We start from the raw sequence: 15,800 nt of genomic DNA on the forward strand, positions 1-15,800 counted from the left end.
CTCTCGCTCTTCTTCTCTGAGTCGCGATGATTATTGTAATCCAGTTACTATCCCCATTCTTTTCCAAAGAAAATCCGAACAAGACTCTAAATAGCCCTATCAAATCGGCTGGATCGCCAAAAAATTATCTCTGACTGGTCAATTTTCAATGGAGGGGATGCTAAAATCTTCCGTGTTCAAATTCCAAAAGTCAGTTAAAGGTTTTTTTCCCCTCGTATTAAGAGGATAATCAGAACTAAGACACTTTAGCACCAAGAAGTAAGTTTTTATTGATGTGTGTGTTTTAACAGATCGCAGTTAATGGTAGTTCGGGAATGTTAATATTTTACCTATGTCAACGGCAGACGTGAATCTGCACTTTGAGTGTTTGAAACAAACAGTAAGTTTCCGCAATACATTCTCAGTAAAACAGTAAGCAGGATTTTGCTACTCCCTCTGTCAGAACTGACGTTCGTCAATTTCATCCAGGAGCGTGAAATCGCTGGAAGACGGGACCCGAGCCAGCCTGAGCCAATGAAGAGACGGGATGGGCGGGCCCAACCGACTGCCCGCCGATCGGAAAGCCGCGTACCAATGATCGGGGCCGAGGGGCGGCCCAGGTGGCGTGTCCAGCAGCTGGCGTGGGTATAACTCAGCGACAAGCGGATGGAGTGTGATCGGGACAGCGCTAGTTCAGCACTCACCTGCACATGACCAATTTGCAGACATGATGTCCATGAATAGCAAGCAGCCTTTCGGCATGCACCCCATCCTACATGAGCCCAAATACACGACTCTGCACTCAAGCACAGAGGCCATCCGGAGAGCCTGTTTGCCCACCCCACCGGTAAGTCCGGCTAGTCCTTCCATCTGACCTCCTCGGGGAAAATTGCCCGTTTAGCATGCTAGTTTGGAAAGATTTTTTTAAAATTGATTACATCTCCTACCTCGAACTCTGTCGATTTGTCGGATCACGTGAAGAATTTGCTGTATTTTGTTATTTATAAGGAGGTGACTAGTGATGGGTAAAAGATCTTTTTTGGCACTCTTGCGGGCAGGGTTGCTATTCTCAAATTTATATTTAAAATAACCTCTGAAGCAGGGGACCAAGTGTCCAAAATTAATGGTTAGAAAAGTTATTTGAATCCAGGGCATTCTAAATTGTGCGTATCCAACCAAATGTACATTCGGTGCGCGATGATGGGGTTTATGATTGCTTCGTCTTTCATTACTTTTATCGTTTTGCGAGTTGCATAAGTATGCTTGCCAACTGCAGCGTTGGTACTGAGTTTTAACGGATACTGCCACTTCCTCGTGTCCAGTTCATTCATTTTCTTTAAATTATTATTATGTGTGTGTGTGTGTGTGTGTGTGTGTGTGAGAGAGAGAGAGAGAGAGAGAGAGATCGACTGAATATTGCTGTTGTAGATGCATTTAGAAAGACCCGTCAACTGCAGAATGCCAAGAAGGCAGCGATAATTATGGAGGCTGACAGTGTGTCGCTGGAACCCCTGGGTTTAGAGTGAGGTGTCTATTTCGCTGGCGAGTTCCCAGAGACTCCAGCATTAAGTTACAGCATTGTTCTCTCCGCTGACTGCGATCTTGACAATAACATGGTCTCTTTTTTAATTTCATTTGTAGTTGCAAAGCAATATTTTCGCCGGACTTGATGAAACTTTGCTGTCCCGAGCCGAAGCCCTGGCAGCCGTGGATATTGTATCGCAGAAAAACCATCCCTTTAAGCCAGATGTCACCTACCATACAATGAGCAGCGTGTCGTGCACTCCTACCTCATCTACTGTACACCTACCCCATCCATCGGTGTTGACCTCCCATCCCCACCACCACCATCACCATCAGTCCGCCCAGGGGCTGGAAGGAGACCTCCTGGACCACCTGAACCCTGGTCTGTCCCTGAGTGGAATGACAGGACCCGATGTGGGGTCCACGCCATCACATCCCCACGCACACATGCCTGGCATGAACCACATGTCACATCACCCTCATCACCACCAGCCTATGAACATTTCCCATTCCCACGCCTTGTCGGCCCACATCGGCCTTGGAAGCAATGAGGGAGAGGCAGATCCAAGGGAGCTCGAGTCCTTCGCTGAGAGATTCAAGCAGAGAAGGATCAAACTTGGAGTGACGCAAGCCGATGTTGGGTCGGCCTTGGCCAACCTGAAGATCCCTGGTGTGGGTTGTTTAAGTCAAAGCACTATCTGCAGGTTTGAATCCTTAACTCTCTCGCATAATAACATGATTGCGCTTAAGCCTATTCTGGAGGCCTGGCTGGATGAAGCTGAGAGGGCACAGAGAGAGAAAATGACCAAGCCCGAGCTCTTTAATGGAGGGGACAGGAAGCGTAAACGTACCTCCATCGCTGCGCCGGAAAAACGATCCTTAGAAGCTTATTTCGCCGTTCAGCCTCGTCCTTCATCCGAGAAGATCGCAGCAATCGCAGAGAAATTGGACCTGAAAAAGAATGTGGTGAGAGTGTGGTTTTGCAATCAGAGACAGAAACAAAAACGAATGAAATTTTCCGCCACACATTAAGACAATCTGCACACTGCTCTATCCAACTGAGACGACGTGGACCAGGATTTAATACATTTTGATTCCTTGGTTAAGCTTTGCCCTACAAATGGAAGCAATGGCAGGGACATCCAGCCGGAAATATATCTCTGACGAATGAGTTTGAATTGTGTATATTTTGTACGGGTTTGAGAGAAGCAAGCTTTATGTCTTGGTTTAGATGAGACGTCGTTAACTTATTTGGCAGTCATATTGTAACAAAATAATCTCAACGAGACTTGAATAATGTTTAATCACATTCTTGTGAAAAAAAATCCTGTTTGCTTTTCTACTGTAAAAGGCTGTACAAAGTCAATGAATGAATTGTGCGTTTAACCTTTATTCACAAACTGGTGTAGTTCATTGATCCGGCGATGTATATCTGCAGCTGAAGCGGGCACGGTACTGGGCTCGGTTATGAAATATACCGCTGTCGATTTCATTCAGTAAAGAAAAAGCAGAAAGAATCAGACCTGTAAAATCGGGTCGCATTAATTCTATTGTACCCAACCCCCACCCCCACCCCTTATGGTCCACAAATCTGTCTCTGCATGATTTATACATCACTTCAGTTTAGTGAATGTCGTTTTCACCATATTAATAACAAAAATAAAAAATAAGTTTTAAATGTTTTGCAATAACTGTTTACGAATGGTTTCCTACCTCATCCACCCTGAGGGTTTTCACGACGTTCTCACTCTCCCCTCCCGAATCCTATTTATCTCAATCATAAATTTATTTATTTAGAATGAAGGGGAATCATAATGCCTTGACAATCAAAATTACTTTAAGACAACGTGTCGTGGTACAATAGAATAGCTTGAAACGGTTGGGAATTGTTACATATGGAAAGTTATAAATGAGAGGCCAAGTACAGTCAGAGTGCAGTCACTGTCGGACGTTTTCACGTCGTTTGCTGCTTATGTTTCATTTGCTGTGCGAAATTCATTCTCTAAATCTTAGTTAGTCGGAGGGCCATCGCGAGGACCTATTTCCCAGAGTGAGCATGTGAGAGCAAGCGAGGGCAGAGCCACGAGTCGTTTCACCCAGGCCCTTCTCGCCTACTCTGTCCGGATGGCTGATGGACTCGCCTGTTTGCACCGAGGTCTGTCGGTTCACCCTTTTCCAATGTTTGACTCCGATCTCAGCTACCGTCATTTAGTTTACTTTGTTGATTGTATGTGTGATTTTTAACCAGATGTGACTCTTGGAAGTTTTCAATAAAACCACGCACGCTGCAAAACGAACGAATGGCGTCCTGAATTGTATGTTGTGTAATGTAAATGCAGCATGACCTCATTGCAAACATGTCCGTCATTAGAATGCAAACTGCAAATTAAACACCATATTCTATTAAACACTGTTTTTGTCCCTTCCCTCTAACGTTTTCTCAATCTTTTCAGAACAAAATAATTTAAGGAAGTGTAATCCATTTAAGGTGGTGTATCTATTTAATGTACAAGGCAGCTACAACTTCTGATGTTGTTAGATTCGACCTCACCCAGTGAATCTTTTTTGCGGGATGGTGAAGTAGGGGAGGAACCCTCCAGAGAAACGACAGTGAGCGAGTATATCAGCAAATATGTCTGGAAAAAATTCTTGCTCGGTTCGATCGCTGTGTTGTTAGCCAAGGGGGAATACTGACTGCAAGATTAATTTTTCAGGAAAAAATTGTCCCCATGTCGGTTTTCGTCTAATGCATGGGTACTTTGCCTTCATGTAGGAAATAAATTACTATTAATTTATGTCAAGGGAGATTATCATTTATCTGACAAGCTCAGAGGATTGGAATGGTTGGGGTTCAGAGAGAGCAGTAGGTTGTGCACCTCCTTTCCAGGTGTAGTCTAAAGTCCTCCTTTTAGCCAAACGTATTATTTCGCTGGGAGAAAAAAATACGATTAAAATCTTTATGACAATTGTCGCCTTGTTATAGCCACGACGCTGCGCAATTTTCCTTAAGGGAAGAAAATATTTAAAAATTCCTGTACCAGTTTGGAGAACTTCTGAAATGGTATCTGTGAATTATTGATTACTATTAAAACATCGTCATGAGCGATTGAATGTTGGTTCCCTGTTCGTAGATCACTTCTGATTCTTTATGAATCCTGCAGAGTTAAGGCCTAAAGTATCGCAAAAAAATCAATGTTACGAAGAAAAATTTTTTGTTACGCCCTTGCTGAGTTAACTCCGTGTTAAAAAAAAATAAGTTAACTACCGCTTTAAATTTCGTGAAGTTCACAAGTGATATTCCTCTTTACCAAGAAGTACGCAGGCTTTCGTATTTACTGCCTCCTCACACCGAGACAAATTGTAAATTAATCGTAAAAGCAGTGAAAAAGGGGAAGCGAAGGGAACGGGAGAAGCGGCGGAGTTCCGGGTTCAAAACTGGATGGGCCGTCACTTCAGGTGTCAGGTGCAGCGAATTAATCTTTTAATCAGTTAAACTGATACTGGTTATACCTACATGTTAGTTTTAAGTGTATCGGTACCCATCATCCAGAGGTCAATATTGATTTGATGCTTTTTAGCAAAAAAGAAAGATTAAATTAAATGAGAACGAACTTCACCAACCAATCCACTTGCTACAGCTTTGAGTAATCGCAAGAAGTGCTCTTACATGGCATCACGGCACTTCATTAGGTAATAGGTGCTTAACTTTTCAATACACAACCACTTACCTTGAAATGCAATGACTTCAGTATGATGTTTGAGAAAGAGACCCATCTTAAATCTTCTGTGTGAGAATTCGAATGAGTGGTGCTAGATGATGGTGGGTGGGAAACTTCTAGATACTTTATATCATTTTTATAATGTCATATCTTTAGGCTAAAGGTACTTGTAAGGTTATGGATTTTCTGTTACCATCTGCAGCGTGTCATCTTTACAAGCTGTATCCGGCTATATTCAATTTATCAACTAACACTTGTTGGCTAGTTGGTTCCATCTTGTAAAGCCTATCATAAATGAATAATGAATTCTGGCTGTTATGATACTATTGATTTTTGGTAAACGGAAAGATAATAACCCCTCGTGGTTCGTCGTATCAAGTAACTGTGGATGAACCCAAAGCTTTAGTTAAAGCGCCACTTTAAACTTGTTTATGAATCGTTCATTCGGTTTTATTTCTGTTTGTTGGGTCTGGCTGCGTTTGTTTTGACAGGGACCGCTGACGCACCAGGCGCTCGCTGCACGTCTGAATCACAGCGATTTTCATTAATAATAATTAACATTCCCCGAATTGCCGATTTGAGAACTTCAGATTTTTAGTGCTCGATGTTCCATAATTAATGCTGCAAACCGAAGACTCGAACGCATATTGATAAATATTATTACATTTCTTACAATCTTATGCAATGTCTTGAACACCATAAATCAGTGGAGAAATATAATTTTCCTTCTCCATCCCTCCTGCTGTGGAGCTCCCACGTGCTCCGTAACCATTAGAAGAGAAATGTCTTTGGGCCACGTCAACTATTTCAGAATATTTTGTTTCCATTGATAAACTTTTTATTCTTTCATGGTCTTTTTTTATAGTTTAGTCTCGCACACGTGACGGTAACATGTTGGACAGCAACTTCATCACCGTTTAAAGAAAGACAGCCCAGACGTTAAAACGTAGCCCCGGACTGTTGTGTGTAAACCAATGTACTGTACTTAGTCGAACAGTTCAGGAATATCTAAAGCGATGCCTGCCATATAGCTTTCCAGGGATGATTTTATATCCAAAATAAGTTTTTAGATCCATTTGATATTTAATTTGCAGTATTTTGTGCCCCGGCTTAAAATGGCTCGGCCAAAAACTTCATCTAGCAGAAACAAGCGGTAGATAACTCATAATGGCAAAGGCTGCATACATTACTGGAGGTGTAGTTCACTTCATAAGCTTCTCCATATAAAATCTTCGTTGAGGTGGAACAAAAGTATACTTTATCTGGAAAGTCTGTTTCAGCATCGCGATTGGATTTGGTTCAAAACGGATTTAAACATCAACAAGGAGTAAAATCACTTTAAGGTCATCTTAGATCACATGACTGGCCATTCCAAATACATCTCTAAGACAGTCTCTTTCCTCCCCGGTCTCCTGCCCCCTTTTTCACTACTGTTTGCAGACTCAGTATTGAGCAAGGATTTAAACTCTCCGAAGGTGTTCACCTTCGAAGTTCCCAGTGTACCGGGCCGCAGGGACTAAGTGCGGGGATAATTCCCATTATCATCCTTAATCCTTCTGTTTACTGCTTCTCCATCTTGAATTACTAACAAGGTACCTAAGGAGCTGTGGTACGGCGCTGATCAGTAACGCAGTAATATTCGAAATTATTTTACCCCTGCCCACTTTTGTAAATCATTAATGGGAGTAAAATGTCGGAGATTAATAGATTGCATAGCCGAAAATGACAAGCGGCTAATTAGACATATAATTAAGATTATTTTTTTTGCTATTCACGAAGGAGATTGAAACAGGGAATCTCTGAGGGAATACAAATTCAGTCCTGTTCAGTTCCCAGTCATTGCACTCCTCGCTAATGTGTGCGCAGCTCCCCAGTGCCCGGGTGTGCTGCTGTGACCGCCGAGCCAGGGACATGTTTGCAAATATGACGGCAAGAAAGACACAGCTAATGCTTTTGTCTGTCTTTAAATTATACATGTGGGCTCAGTTGTATAAAAATCGCATCGAATTCCGCCTTGTTCACACGCTTTCCCCGTAAACTGTCTTTTTGAAGAAACACGTTATCATTTCTATATATCTACCCGGCTGAGCATCCGTAGCTAGTTAATTCGCATCGAAATACAAAGTCTGAGAGGATCTGGTGGTCCATTTCACTCCTTGACTATATCACATTGCTTACTTCCCGAGCAAAGGGTACTTGTGGGTGAAATTTAACATTTTGTAACTATTTGAGTTATTCTAAATCCGATTACCAGGATGTTATTAATATAAATATGTATCTTCAATGTAACTCGGTCAGTAATGACTGTCTCATACTAACATGCATATATTCCATGGCCACCTGTATTGGTTTGTACAGAAAGCTCTTAAAAAGATCTTTTTCATTTAAAGAAACAAGCTAAAACCCCGGATTGCTTGCTCCTTTCTGCTGACTTTTTTTTCCGTGAAGCGGAAAGCACATTTTCATAAATAGACCTTGGTGAAGTGATGACTATAAAAAATTAATGAAGTCTGAGTCCTGAGTGGAGCCTCGGGGCCATCGGAGAATAATTTAACCACTACATTATCATCGCTTTCTCCGGAGCCCTGGACTGGTGCTTTGTGTCTCTGAATTAGGCACAAGAAGCTTTAAAAAAAAACAGTCGTATTCTATTACCAGAAAATGTTTTTTTTAAATGAATAGGGAAAGGAAGATAAAAAGGGAGAAAAGTTTCTGAAAAATCATAAATCCACTCGGGTCGGCCACATGTGCACACACAAAGCATCTCACCTCGTTACTTTTAAAACTTTTAAATGTACCCGATGCAATATTAATCAACTGCATTAATATAAGTTAGGGCTGTATATGAAGCACAGCTCGTGTAGGCAGTCGGAGCGCAGACATGCAATCTCCTGACTTCCAGTTATTTCAAACAGCCGCTTTTCCAAGCAGAGTTTGTGGCTTCATTACGAGGGACTCAAGGTAGGAAGAGCCAGCGTTTCCGTCGAGCGCACGTACGGCTCGTTGCTGCTGCACTTATTCGGTTTTATGCTAAACACAGCCAGCTGCTTCAATCTGAGCATTGTCTTTATCCTGAAATAATTAGCAGAGGAATAACATAATTATGCTTCCTAATATCTCGCGTGGCTAGTACAATGTAATTAACCCGTTATTAAGAGATAATAGCTTAATTGGCAACAAAATGAAACAATAAATTATCTGTGAGCAGGAGCGTATTCAAGGTAGGAAACAATCTGCTACCTGAAAAGCTGTAGTTTGCCCGTGCACTGCCCCTTTATCAAGAAAGCAGTAACTCTGCCTGAAGGATAATAGCTACAATCCCATGAAGTGAAAGTATTGAGCTAGTCTTCACTTCAAAATGCTACTTAACTTGTTGCATTCTGGTGGAAAGTGAATCATGTGCGGAATTATCTCCATTGTGTTTAGAGCAAACCAAGATTCCTTTCTGGAATTTGTGTTGCAAATTTCTCCAGTTGGATGCAATACATTCAAATGGGAAGGAAGGCTTTTCAACTCGTCAGCATTTGAAATCTGAAATATTAGCGAATTGAAAGTTCACTTAGACGACAGAAACAGGAAAATGGTACGGTTAATAAGAAACATTCGTCCGTTCATTTCCTTTTTTTCCCTTAAGTGCCACATTTTGTGATACTGAACCTCTTTGATCCTCGAGATCTGCATCATTGCTGTACTTTGTTGCTGAAGCATAACTGTGTTCTGTTCCACATGTGAAGTGCTCCGGTTAAAATGGCGCAAATGTAACGGAAAATGGAAAAGGCGGTTAACCGTCCAATCCATTTATTGACATTTTTTTTTTAAAAAAACTATTTATTCTCCACTCCAAACTTAAATTAATTCAAAGTTCATCTAAATCATTTAAAAGTCGGTGATTTTAAAACTAGAAACTTTCCAATCAGATTAAAAATCTGCGCTTTCCAGTTTATCTTTGATATAGAAAGCATTCTTGTAACTCTCTTCCTTGTTGCATGCAACTTCCCAACGTGGAACATTACTGACATTGTAATGCAATTGAACTCGACTTATGCAGCGGATCTTCTCCCTGGAACATAATTTATTATTTATTTCTGTATGTAATTTTAATCCTGGAGCCTTCACCCGATATTTCTATACACACGGAAGCGCCGAATATCCTTTTATTACGGATGTAACGTATTTTCAGTTCTAACGTGTTTTCAAATTTGATTTTAATCGCTCACTTGTTTCACCGTACGCTTGGATCTGACAGGACTGCTGCTGAAATAATTCATGACATGTGCACGTGACTGAACACCTTGCTGTTGTGGTTGGCAATTTAGAAACACTGGGATATTTCCAAAAAAGAACTTAGGTTTATTCTTCTGTCTTGTACCAGAAATTTGTAAAGAAATTGTTAAGAGCCTCCTGATTATCAGAAGTAGCATCGCTGATCACTTACACCAGAGTGTCATTACTTGGAATAACAAAATACAAGGAGTGAGTGTATCTATATTCTGGCGGCTGGATCCTGTAACAATTTCAAGGTCATTCTTGGCTCTCTTCGAATTCTAAGCGAACAAGAATTATCATTTTAAATTCCGCAACACAATACCAACTTGTATTTAACTGGGTAACAATTTTATATTTGACGATGTCTAAATTTAAAATGCCAAATGATGTAAAGTCATTTTGTTTCATGAGTAGTAGCACATTTATCTTGGAGAATGTCATTACATTTGGCAAAAAGTAAAACTTCTACCAATTAGAAGTTCGCCCCCGCCCCCCCCCCCGTTAAATTGCCACACAGTTTTGCTCCTCCAGATCAATGTCATTAGCAAAGAGCAGTATACTGTTTCAGAGCCGAAGTAATCAGGCATTGATTGGACCAGGTGTCTCTCAAGATATTCAGCACACTGAAGAATTCATTCTGTAGCTTGAATGTGTACACTTAAGGAAGGGTCAAGGTTTGCGAATCCAGTGCGTCAAACCGCCAGAAAGCGAGGGTTGACAGTTCATTGGACAGTTTATTGCTTAAAGGAAACGGGAAGCCCTCCAATCCCGGCCCTTTGCGGTTAATTCTTAAAGGGCTTCGAATTCAGCACTTTGGATAGTTCCTTCATCTTAAACAGAATGTGTTGATGGTTAATACCCAATTCAAAACAATACTGGAAACCAAAAAACTATTTTCCATTGCTCATCGCGTCAAAAAAATTGGAAAACTTTACACGTTAAATAATATTTGCAAATAAAATTCTACAGGGCCTTTCTTTTCACGATTATAGATGCACGCCAATCGTTTTATATATCATAATAGATATGTCATAACATGTCTAATCAAACTTTTCCATTGATATTAAATAACTCATACGCAACCAATCGAATTGGATTTTAGCAAGGTATCTACTGTGAAGAGATGTTTGCTATCTTATAACTGATTTACGTTTAATTTGACCTATTTTAATATTGTGCATTTCTTATAGTTCACGCTCATTTAGCTGCTTTTTAATTTGCTTTCGCCAAGTGTTTGAGATGAGAATTTTTAACTGAAAAAAAAGCTGTTCTGCTTCAGTGGCGTTAGATATCGTGAGGAAATGTCAGACATTAAATGTCATAGCAGATTCCCCCAAATCCAGAGTCATTTCAATATCTTATTTACTCATCAATCTCCGGTGGTAGAGCCAAAGTTGTTGACTTTCACGCGGTCTGAGATTTTGTTGATTTAACATAAAAATTTAATGGACGAGTTTCGGGTCCTCTGGCGTACTCATTTCTTAAATAAATCCGCCATTTAGAAAGATAAATATTCGGCTGCTTGAAGATGACCTCCTCCCACCCGCAGACTACGGGACTCCTGTCATTACAGTCCTCACTGGTCGAGGGAGGTGGTACACTTTCTTCCAGTAGTTGAAGGAACGCTGATTTAACCACATTCTTGCATCAGCAGTACAGGTTTCTGGCGCTACAATTAAATCGCAATAAACCGGTGCTTTAACACAGATCAAGTGTGCAGCTAAATCACACATCGGCTTCGTCTTTTCTCCCCCCAGAACACACAGATGTACAGAGAGTTCAAACATTACTGCGCTGGGATCATTCCACTCCCGAGGACACTATGTTAACACATAGTAAAGATGGCACTGCTCCTAGCCACTCAGCAATTAATTCACACGCTTTAAGCAGTAATCTACAAAGTGGCAATTGTTTAAACTAGTGATTAGTCTGATATGAGCACCGGAGGATCGGACGGTACCACTTCCTAACTCGCAGCTGTCCTGCTTTCCATTCTTGTAATGAAAAATAATTAAAAAGCAGCGATAACGTTGATTCCATTATTAACCTTTTTTTAACCTGTGCTGCTCAGTCAGTGAAGCCGAGTGAGAATTCTCATTTACAATTTTTATATTTTTAAACATATTAAGTTTAATATTCATTGGAATGGATGATAGCATTAAGAATGGTTACTTTTTATTTCCTGGTGTCTGATGAATTTACACGTTTGGGCAATATGTTCAGGTAGTGAATTTAGAAATTCACAAAACCCCAGATGACATAGTGATCTCTCATGTCTTTAGTTTCTCTGTCGGCAAGATTTACAGCTTAATCCACTGACAGATTTACGTAGTGGACCAATGTGCATACGGATTCATTATTATGCTATTACTGCATGTAATATTTCTTGCATCAAAACCTACCACCCAGTAACACAATTAACCATTTAAGCAGAATGTCAGGTTGAAACATTAAGCATTATGTTATCTTCCACTTACAAAGAAATCTCCCAAGTTGGAAGTTCTCTTGTTGTATCCACAGATAATAGTAGTTCATCCGTTCCTCACACTATCATCCCCATTTCCAGTCCTGGCATCTATAACCCACCACCTCTCACCAGAACTAGGAAAAGTCATCAAAGGAGATTTATTTCCCCTCTAAAATTGTAGAGGTGAAGGAAGGAGAGAGAAAGCAAGATGTAAGTGGCAAGGTGGAGACCAAAGCAACACTGAGTTACACGAACAGTGTTGGTGCCAGCTGAGAGTGGGTAGCGAAGACTTGTTAATTTGAAGATAAACTTTCTGGAGAAGTACATCGAGGAACATGAACAGGAGGGAGAGGGAGACAGATGCTCAGACTCTGAGATACGGTACACAGCACTAGCTGGGCAATCCATAATAAAGAGTGCTAGAAATGCCCAGTAGGCCAAGCAGTGCCTGTAAGGTGAGAAAAACTGAGTTAGTGTCACTGCCACCTCTTTTGGAGGGTTGATATAGTCATTTTGGCCTCAAAGGCTTCCTCCAGTGCTACAATGTGTGAAAATGGTGTAGATTCTAACAGGTACCAGGCAGAGAGATGCTGACTGGAACATAGCATCATCTGATTTTGGTCAGAATGCACTCTAATTTTGTTTATTTCTCACTCTGATATAGCTCGGGTAGTCTACACATAGAGCACAACTAACAATTGTATCTAAATCATCTGGTCTTTGTTTTTGCACAACTCTCACATTCTAGGAAAGCAGAGGAATTACTCAGTATCTGGAATGTTTGGATAACAACTTGGAGCACTGAATTCATGTATTGATATTTGCAAGTGAAGTCCCATCTTCAAAATTACCCACAGAGAAATGCTGCAAAAATGATTATACACTTTAAACAAACTGAGTGATTCTGTACACAACCAAAAAAATACAACATTCTGTCTGTTAGAATTGCATATTTTTGAAGCCTATTTCAAATGAAACATTTCTTACTCAACTACTTTCTACATTCCTTAACAAAACTTTCTCCTTCTATTTCCGGTTTCACTGAATTTTGCTCTCTAGTGCCAAACATTCAGGACAAAAGTGTTGGGATTAAACTATGATGTGTTGTAAATGTGTTTTTATAGACTTAGAATGCATCCACCTTTCTTGCAGCATTACTGGAATCTAGTTCTGGTGAAGCTGGCATATATCAATAATCATCTGGGTCCTATACTTCATAAGCTCTTAAATGATATTCCATGAATTCATGAGCCATTGCAATGTCCACAGATTCTATTTGCTAATCAAGCAGTTCTTGTAAAATAGCAACATATGTCAAGGGCCTGCAAAGTCCACTCCAGTGTGCCTGGTCAACCACAGGTGTTGTGGTGGCATTGCAGGTAAGATTGCTGCCTCACGGTGCTAGCAGCATGGGTCTGATCCTGGTGTGTGCAGCTTGCACATTCTCCCTGTGCATGCGTGTTTCTCCTCAGTACTCAGTTTCCTCCTACATTCCAAGGACGCTGCAGGATAGATTAATTGACTGTTCTACGTGGATGATATGAGAAACAGGATAGAATTAAAGGGTGTTGTGGCGTGGATGAAATCACTGGAGAGACAGAGTCACTGGTAGATACAAAGCAGCTTCTTTATTCGACACAACAAGGTACAGCAGACATCATACGGATGGAGACGCTTTCGGTAGAAAGGTCTACTAGCTCAATGTGGGCTCAATATTTATATGCTAAACACAAAAGGCAATTGCTACTTACAAAGTTATAGACAATGCATGGACAATGCTTCCTTTTGAATCTACATACAAAACATCACACCTTCGACTTCACAAACATGAGGAATTCTGCAGATGCTGGAAATTCAAGCTTCACACATCAAAGTTGCTGGTGAACGCAGCAGGCCAGGCAGCATCTCTAGGAAGAGGTACAGTCGACGTTTCGGGGCGAGACCCTTCGTCGGGACTAACTGAAAGAAGAGCTAGTAAGAGATTTGAAAGTGGGAGGGGGAGGGGGAGATCCAAAATGATAGGAGAAGACAGGAGGGGGAGGGATGGAGCCAAGAGCTGGACTGGTGATTGGCAAAAGGGATATGAGAGGATCATGGGACAAGAGGCCCAGGGAGAAAGAAAAGGGGGAGGGGAGGAAAAACCCAGAGGATGGGCAAGGGGTATAGTGAGAGGGACAGAGGGAGAAAAAGGAGAGAGAGAAAAAGAATGTGTGTATATAAGTAAATATCGGATGGGGTACGAGGGGGAAGTGGGGCATTGGTGGAAGTTTGAGAAGTCAATGTTCATGCCATCAGGTTGAAGGCTACCCAAACGGAATATAAGATGTTGTTCCTCCAACCTGAGTGTGGCTTCATCTTTACAGTAGAGGAGGCCGGGATAGACATATCAGACTGAGAATGGGATGTGGAAATGTACCTCTTCCTAGAGATGCTGCCTGGCCTGCTGCATTCACCAGCAACTTTGATGTGTGTTACACCTTCTGACTTCATTCTTTCCTCCTGACATCAACATGTCTGGGTTGGTACTCCCTGACTTTAGGAGTGCAAGTTAAATCCACAATACATTTATTTGGTATTTTACATGCTAACATAGAAGACAATTAATATTTATAAAGTATAGATAATAGTGTCTTCAAAACTACAGCATCTGGTCAAACTACAGCGTCAGCAGCGTCTGGTATTCACAGCTTTTAGGAAATGCATTGTTGTGAACTCAATCCACAGTACTTTGTCAGATAGAAGACTGGTGGCCAGCCATTTAAGTGTAAATGAATCATCTACCCAAAAACTCACTCTAACAACAGGTGCTTGAAAGAATAAGTTACAGGTAATTGGCTGGGATTGATGGGATTGTTATGAGAGCCAGTATAGACTCAATAGGTGAATGGCCTCCTCCTATACCATAAGTAAATCTTGTTATGTTGTTATCACCCTTGCCTTCAAGTTGACTTGATTGGGGGTTTCAGAGATTTAAGCAAAGAAAAAAATGATGCTAATATTCCAGTGTAGCGAAAAAGAGATGCTGTCTTTCCGATGAGTTATTAAATTATGGCTTCTTTTAACTCATGCTAATGTCAAAGGCCACAAGGAATTATTTTGAAGAGCAGGAGAACTATTACCAGTTTCCTGAGTAATAATTTTTCCTCAATAATTCTTGATGTTATGGGCACTGGCTATTCATTACCTTAGTGGGATTTTGCTGTATGCAAATTAGAGCACAGAAAAAGGCCCTTCAGCCCCTCACTTCAATGTCAAGCCCTATAATTATCTGTACTAGTCCCATTTGGTCCATAACCTTCTATGTCTTAAAGCTTCAAATGATTGCCTTGATGCTTCTTAAATATTGTGACAGTACACAGTTAAATCGTCTCCTCAAATTAGTTGCTGTCTTTTCCAAACTTCAATAAAGGGTACATTTCAAAGGCACTGTATGACTATAAAATACTTTGAGATGTTCTGAAGTCATAAAAGCTGCTTTAAAAAAGGTTCTTTTGTTTCCTAATATGCTACTATTATCAGATATGTTAAATTATTAAAGTTAGTGCATGGTTCTATGAATCTAGACAAGGTGAGCCAAACTAATGCTTAAGGCCTTACCTAAATGAAAGACGAACTTTGAAACCTTGTGGCTGAGATCCAGACAAGAAGGTCAAAATTACAAAAAAAAAGTAATATTGCCATTTTTCTAACAGCAATGATTTATTAAAATCAGCAGGCATAATAATTTCTGGGGTAACGAAACTTAAACTGCACCTTTTACAGCTTTTAGCTAAATGTTATACTTCGATATCACGTGGTCCCTGTTGACGGGCTGCTGCTATCTGTTCCCAGTCTATAAGCTTCAG

The 15,800-nt window shown here is 40.7% G+C and overlaps 1 protein-coding gene across 1 annotated transcript; it reads left to right on the forward strand.

Annotated features, from left to right (window-relative positions):
• Positions 1-706: 706 nt before the first annotated feature.
• pou4f4 (POU class 4 homeobox 4) lies at positions 707-2,535 on the forward strand. The gene is made up of 2 exons (XM_072271268.1): positions 707-826; positions 1,621-2,535. The coding sequence occupies exons 1-2, from the start codon at positions 707-709 to the stop codon at positions 2,533-2,535; spliced, it is 1,035 nt and encodes a 344-aa protein (XP_072127369.1).
• The last annotated feature ends 13,265 nt before the right edge of the window (positions 2,536-15,800 follow it).

This window comes from Mobula birostris, chromosome 10 (genome assembly GCF_030028105.1).
Source record: "Mobula birostris isolate sMobBir1 chromosome 10, sMobBir1.hap1, whole genome shotgun sequence".
Classification (NCBI taxonomy): domain Eukaryota; kingdom Metazoa; phylum Chordata; class Chondrichthyes; order Myliobatiformes; family Myliobatidae; genus Mobula; species Mobula birostris.